Source organism: Penaeus vannamei, chromosome 20, assembly GCF_042767895.1.
Source record: "Penaeus vannamei isolate JL-2024 chromosome 20, ASM4276789v1, whole genome shotgun sequence".
In the NCBI taxonomy this organism is placed as follows: domain Eukaryota; kingdom Metazoa; phylum Arthropoda; class Malacostraca; order Decapoda; family Penaeidae; genus Penaeus; species Penaeus vannamei.
Window position 1 is genome coordinate 7,651,217 of NC_091568.1, and position 7,500 is coordinate 7,658,716.

Sequence of the window (7,500 nt, forward strand, 5' to 3'; positions counted from 1 at the left end):
TAATGAAAATAGGGCATAGAAAATAAAAGTTATACCTTAAATGGAATATATACAGCGGAGGGGAAACTTGGTTAATTGGCATCAACTTCGGAAACTTTCCAATTAAAAGTTGAGGCGAGAGGTGAGTGAAAAGTGATCATGCTTAATAGGAAAACAATATTACGTTGAGTATCAATTATGTACAGCAGAAATATTGATGAATTCCAAGGGGGACTAAAGAAAAAAAAAAAAAAAAAAGAACAGCTGGTACGTAGAGAGGCTTCCGTTTTCTATCTCCGTTTTCATTCACACGCTCTCAACTATCTATCTATCCATCTACATGTCTATCCATTTCTTCAATTCCGTCACTGCATTGTTACTTCGCCTGTCTCAACTGCTGATGGAAGGATGTGTGAGGGAGTGGATATTACTCGGTGCTGTGAAGGGTAAGCCACACACGATACAAGAAAAAGGGGGATGTGTAAGGGAACTAAGAGATATAGATAGATAGATAGATAGATAGATAGATAGATAGATAGAGTAGGTGGGAGGGAGGGAGGGAGAGAGGGAGGGAGGGAGGGAGGGAGGGAGGGAGAGAGAGAGAGAGAGAGAGAGAGAGAGAGAGAGAGAGAGAGAGAGAGAGAGAGAGAGAGAGAGAGAGAGAGAGAGAGAGAGAGAGAGAGAGAGAGAGAGAGAGAGAGAGAGAGAGAGAGAGAGAGAGAGAGAGAGAGAGAGAGAGAGAGAGAGAGAGAGAGAGAGAGAGAGAGAGAGAGAGAGAGAGAGAGAGAGAGAGGCGGGAGGGGGGGGGGAAGCGGAAAGCAGAAAAACGGGAAAGATAAGAGAGAGAGAGAGAGGGAGAGAGAAATAAAGCTCAAACAGAAAAAAATAAGTGATAGAAAGAGAGAAAGAGCGAGAGAAAATAAAGCTCTCATGAGAATCTAAACGATTAATAAAAAATAATATATAAATAAAAAAATCCAAAGAAAACGGAAACAGGGGATGATGGGGAGGGGGGACCATAACAAAACAAGAAATCCGCATCACTAAAGGATCATTACAAAAAACAAACGAAGGGTTTCTAGTAAAAGAAAGAATAAACATAAAACAAAAATAAAAACCGGCAACCATCTGTGTCAATGGTGAGTATTCATGCAATTTCACAAACGATCAACATTACGTGAACATCAATCATGAAAGTCCTGGGCTTGGGCAGTTCTCTATCGATTTATCATTATCATCTTGATTATTAATAAGATATATATTCTGAATATACGTAAACATATGCATATATGGCTTCATATATATATATATATATATATATATATATATATATATATATATATATATGCACACACACACACACACACACACACACACACACACACACACACACACACACACACACACACACACACACATACACACACACACGCACGCACGCGTGCACGCACGTGTGTACCCACGACCACATACAAACACACACATACACGCACACATACCTGCACACACACATTTATATATATATATATATATATATATATATATATATATATATATATATATATATATATATAATATGGATATGAGTCAGGCTTATCTTCAGACTTAGTGAGCAGTCAAATAAGAAGGAAGAAATATCGATAGAGGAGTACCAGCTGTTCTATGTCACCTGTTACGATGACGTCATAAGAAACGTGACGTGATACTAGTGACGTCATATGACACAGCAATGACGTCACTAATATCTGAATCTAAACATCGGGATCTAAAGGGAGAGACGAATTTCTCTGGCAAATCTAAACCTACGGTAATTTCGTATTCCACAAAACACAGCACACTTCAGCCCAGGACATTTATGTAAGGTGAGCAGCCTGTACTGGAAAAGTTCATCTGTTTTCGTCATTTATCTTTAATCCATGTACTTTACTTTGGAGGAGAATAAGAGATGCAACACTACGTGCATTATATTTAGCGATAATAGCAAAAATAATTATACATTTCCAAAGCAGGCTACTTCCATCTACGAGGCGGTGACCCAGAATCAACCAGAAAGGTGAGGGGTTCCAACACGCTAGCCGCTAGTGGAGACAAACTTTTCTTTTACCCACGACTCCAAGTTTTAAATTTTAAAGAGAGAGAGAGAGAGACAGAGGGAGGGAAAGGATGCTTCAGCTGACTGCGGCTGTGACCAAAATGGCGGTGATATAAATAAAAAAGTCAAATGATAGAAAAAAGGAGGACTTGGATATCACGCTTCAGTTGGCTGTATTACATTCATTTGGAACAAGTGTTTTTGAAGATGCTGTAGCTCAGAGAGTTCAGGAGGCCCAAGACACACAGACTTGCCCTTCTTCAGCTTCCTGGGCAGGCGAATGTGCAGGAACTGTACAGTAGCAACATAGAAAATGGGTCAGTATCGCCCATCGAGGGGGAGACTCGTTCGTTTGTTTCGAGAAATGATGGGAGTAGAAAAAAAAGGTTCATCCAATATATTAGGCGAGGTAAAAGAGAAACATTGACAAGCAGGGGTTGCACAATATTACTCATATCCTGAAAATAATGAGAAAAAAGTAACATACATCGTAGAAATAACATCAGAGATATGAACATGTTTGCAACAAGGCATTTGCAAATGAATATACAATTAGAAATCCAGAAAATACTACTTATTTGGTAATAGAAGAGTAACAGCATATAGTCTGTCCATATACTTAAGATAGCAATAATGGAATAGAGATATAATTAGAAAAATCTTAGGCATACAAACTTACAATATAAATACAGCAAAAAAGCACATGAAAAAATCATTCCAACGATCGTTTCTTTGTATAACAGAAACAAAGGCATGCAAAAAAAAAAAAAAAAAAATTGTCTACTATGGGTCATCACTGAAACCTGGGTTGTAATATCCTAAGACTTTTTAAAAACATTTTTCTACGATTGCGTTATCCATATCGCCTTTTTCTTTTACGGAGAAAGACTTACACTTGGCAAAATTATATACAACTTTATGGCTAATAGTAAAGATAACAGAAATAATTATGAAGGAAATCCCTGGTTCTTGTACTTAACAATTAACGGAATTCACTTATATACATCTATTCATCTATTTTTTTCTTTTACATTTTATCCCGTGTCCCTTGGTCACTAAATACCGAATATAAAGATATGGACTGAGGACCAACTGTACTCACCCTGATTTGGCTCTTATCTTTATCTTTTTTTAAGTGCCGTATCAGATACTGACACTAGCTCTCACGGTTAATCCAACATTAATTCATTTGTCTTTATTTGTTTGTGACGAATTACGTTAAAGCTGGTGTTATCTTTAAACAAACATCATATAGTGAAATTTCAGTTTTGCGTTTTTATCATATAGTGGAATCTTGTACCAGTTACGGACATTTCTTGATAATAATGGATTAAATAATTGAATTTCTTCATAGAAGCAAAAACGAATGGGAATAAAAATATATATACATATTAATTAGAAATGAAATAAATCAATTTCTTTATAATAAACCAATAAAACAAATCAATACATTTCTTTATAATAAAAAAATAATAAATTTCTTAACAATAACCAAACAAGAAATTAAAGCCAAAGTAAAAAAGTTAAAGTATAAGAATATTACATATCCATATATTTTCACTAATCTCTGCTTGAATTACATGAAATTCTAATTAATTCTTCTTTTTCTCCTTCATTTATCTGTTTATTTTGTTACTTTTCTAGAGATTGACACATATAATTCAGTAAAATATTGATTTGCAAAATGACATCGAAGCAGGCAAATTCACATTCCATTTGAAAAAGAATGGAATACATAAATTGGAGAGTCGAACACAAATAAATACATAGAAGAATGTGCACACACACACACACACACACACACACACACACACACACATATTCATTATGAATAAATGTATACATACACATAAATACACACACATACGCACACAGACACGCACACACACACACACACACACACACACGCACACACACACACACACACGCACACACACACACACACACACACACACACACACACACACACACACACACACACACATATATATATATATATATATATATATATATATATATATATATATATATATATATATATATATATATGCATATATACCCAAACATATATACACACTCATATAGACAAATAACACACGTAATACCTATAAAACATATCTGCAATAACATTAATAATTAAACAATAAACATCTTGGTAATGCATTGTCAATAATCATCTGTTGCAGACAAACCCTAATTAAAAATTAATCACGATGACTGGTCGAATCACCCAACATTCCCTTGTCAATTACAATCTGCAATTTATTTATGGATTGAAATGTATATAATTCACGAGTGCAGTATTCATGACCATTAATTCTCTCTATAATGCCACGATAACTCATTCCCTTGTGTCAATTTTATTAATTAGTATCCATAGGTCTGATTACATATGCACTTTTATCCTTACCAAAAATAATGAAATCAGGTTGATAATTATCATCACCTAGATTATCATGATAGTAATTATAATGTTAATAAACATGGTGATGATTGTAAAACAGGAATGGTAATAATAATAATCATCATAATAACAACAATAATAATATTAATGATAATAATAAAAATAGTGATAATGATTATAATAAAACTATAACGGCAATAATATGATATATAATATAATATAATGTTGTTAATAACAGTAATGATAACTGCAATGATGATGATAATGATAATAGTGTCATCAATAATAGTAATGATAATAACAGTAAGACTGATAATAATAATGATAATAATAATGATGATGATAAATGATAATAATCATAATTATAATAATAATAAGAACAATAATAGATTAAAGATTAATTGAATTCAATTAGAATTATATGAATAAGATTTAATTTTTCTTATATTGCAGAAACGTATATTCGTATTGCAATATTGAATAGATAACTTTATTTTCTTTTTTTCTCCTTAACCAACTTTTTAATAAAATTTTCATTTTTATCTTATTTATTATTATAATTATTTTTTTATTTATCTATTTTTTGATGTCGGTCATATTTTTCACCCCTTTTTCTCCTTCTTTTATCTGTTTTCTTCTTCTTCTTCTTCTGTGTTGTTTTTTCTTCTTCCTTCTTCTTATTATTATCATTATTATTACTATTATCATTATTATTAATCATTATATCTTCTTCTTCTCCTTCCCTTCCTCCTTCTCATTTTTTTTCTTTCTCTTTTCATCCTCCTCCTCCTTTTGTCCTTTTTTCCTCTTCCCTACCATCTTCCTATTCTTCTTCCTCCTCCTCCTCCTTTTCAACCTCATCCTCCTTTTTCACCCGCACTTCCCCCTCCCCCTCTCCTTCTGCTTCCCGCCTCCTTCTCCTCTTCCTCCTCTTCTACTACTCTTCCCCCCCCTCCTCATCATCATCATCCTCTTCTTCCTCTCTTCTTCTTCTTCTTCTTCTTCTTCTTCTTCTTCTTCTTCTTCTTCTTCTTCTTCTTCTTCTTCTTCTTCTTCTTCTTCTTCTTCTTTCTCCTCTTCCTACCTCATTCTCCTCTCCTCCTCCTCCTCCTCCCCCTTATCTTCTACTACTCCTCCCCCTCCTCCTCCTCCTCCTCCTCCCCTTTTTCTTATTCCTCCTCTTCCTCCTCCCCCCTCCTTCTGCTTCCCTTCTCCTCCTTCCCTTCCTCTTCCTCCTCCTCCCTTCCCCTCCTCCACCTCCTCTACCACCACCTCCTCCTCCTCTTCCTCCTCCCTCCTCCTTCCTCCTTCCTCCTTCCTCCTTCCTCCTTCCCCCTCCACCTCCTCCACCCCCTAGCTTAACCCTTCCTCACCCCCCCCTCCTTCCTTTAAAGATAAAAAAAACACGATTCGACATTGGATAAACAACCATAATAATTAAGGAATTTCTTACGTAATTAAGATTTATTACAGGTAATCACCTTCGCTTGGCAGTCTCGGTAATTATGGTCATTTGTGATGATAATTAAAGTATTAATTAAGGGATCCAACTCTTCCTAATTGATATATTAATTTCGAGATATGTTTATAAACAAGTAAATCTTTGCAATGATAATAGCAAAAGATTATTGTTTTGTTTTTGAAAGATAATAAGGGGGATTAAACAAATGATATTGAAATTATTATAATTGTTTTTATAGCGTTATTAGTGGTATTGTTATTAAGGTTATCATTATCATTACTATTACTGTTATCATGGCTTTCGTTATTATCATTATTATTTTTATCATTATCATCATCATCATTATTATTAATAATACTATGATCATAATTATCATCATTATTATCTTTATCATTGATTTTATTTTCACTATTATCATTAGTAGTAGTATCATTATCATCATTATCATTATTACCATCATTATTATTACCATCATTATTATTACCATCATTATCATTAGAAGTATCATTATCATTATCATTATCATTATTATCATCATTATCATCATTACCATTAACATCATTAATATCATTATCAGCATCATCATCTCTGAAGCAGTAGGTCTGTTAATTTATACAAATTTATCTTTTATAAGACAACCGAAGGAATGTAAGAGAGGAAGTAATAAGGAGAGAAGAAAGGAGGGAGAGGGAGAAAGGGAGAAGAAGGAGCTAAAAGAGAAAAAATGAGATGAATGAGAGACGGAAGAGACTTAGAGAGGAAAGGGGGGAGGGGATTAAGGGGAAAGGGAAGGAGATGGAAGACGGGGTCCAGAGAGAAAATGGAATGGAAGAGGGAGGGAAGAGAGAAGAGAGATAAGAGAGCGAAAAAGGTCGGGAAGTGAGAAGAAGGGAGAGGAGGGAAGGGGGGGGGGAGGGTATGAAGTGAAGTGTGACGAGTGAATTTAAGGAAGATCCGGAAGTGAGAAGGGATGGCAGAGAGGAAAATGGATAAATGGAGGAAGAGGGAAAAGAAAACGGGAGAGAGGAAGCGAAGGATAGAAAGAGGAGGATGAAAATTATGAACAGATTTTTATTTATTTATCTATTTATTTTTTATTCTTCCAGAGGTGTGTTTTAGCTCAATTTGGATGCGATCGAATCTTGGTGTTGATTCGGATCATGATTCGGATCCTGTGCTGAATGACTCATCAAGTTATGAACAGATTTTTATTTCCTTTCCTAATTTATTTTTCATTTTTAAAGTTCTTGTTATCTTTGTATTTATTTATATTTTGTATATTTATTTTTATTTTTTTTATTTTTTTCTATTCTTTCTGGTTTGTTTATTCATTTATTTATTTATTATTATTATTATTTTTTTACCAAAGGCGTGTCCGAGCCCAAATTATATGCCATTAACATACTAATAAACTAGAAGCAGCCAGAGAGCGCATACCTCCGCCAAGGCAATAGAAGTCTTATATTCTTATATGCAATATAAGAATCCTCTCTTGAAGAATTACATCAAAATCACCTCTTTTCTCAAGTACACTGATGACGTCCATGCTGAGGAATCTTTAAA

The 7,500-nt window shown here is 34.2% G+C and overlaps 1 protein-coding gene across 2 annotated transcripts in view; it reads right to left on the reverse strand.

Moving 5' to 3' along the window:
• The window catches only part of LOC113828943 (endothelin-converting enzyme 2), a 455,139-nt gene that overhangs the window by 14,178 nt on the left and 433,461 nt on the right, over window positions 1-7,500 (reverse strand). The window contains exon 6 of one of the 2 annotated variants that reach the window (XM_070134969.1): window positions 2,252-2,362. The exons of the other annotated variant lie outside the window; for it this stretch is intronic. Coding sequence (XP_069991070.1) covers window positions 2,252-2,362 — 111 coding nt within the window. The remainder of the gene's footprint in view (window positions 1-2,251; window positions 2,363-7,500) is intronic. 2 annotated transcript variants of the gene reach the window in all.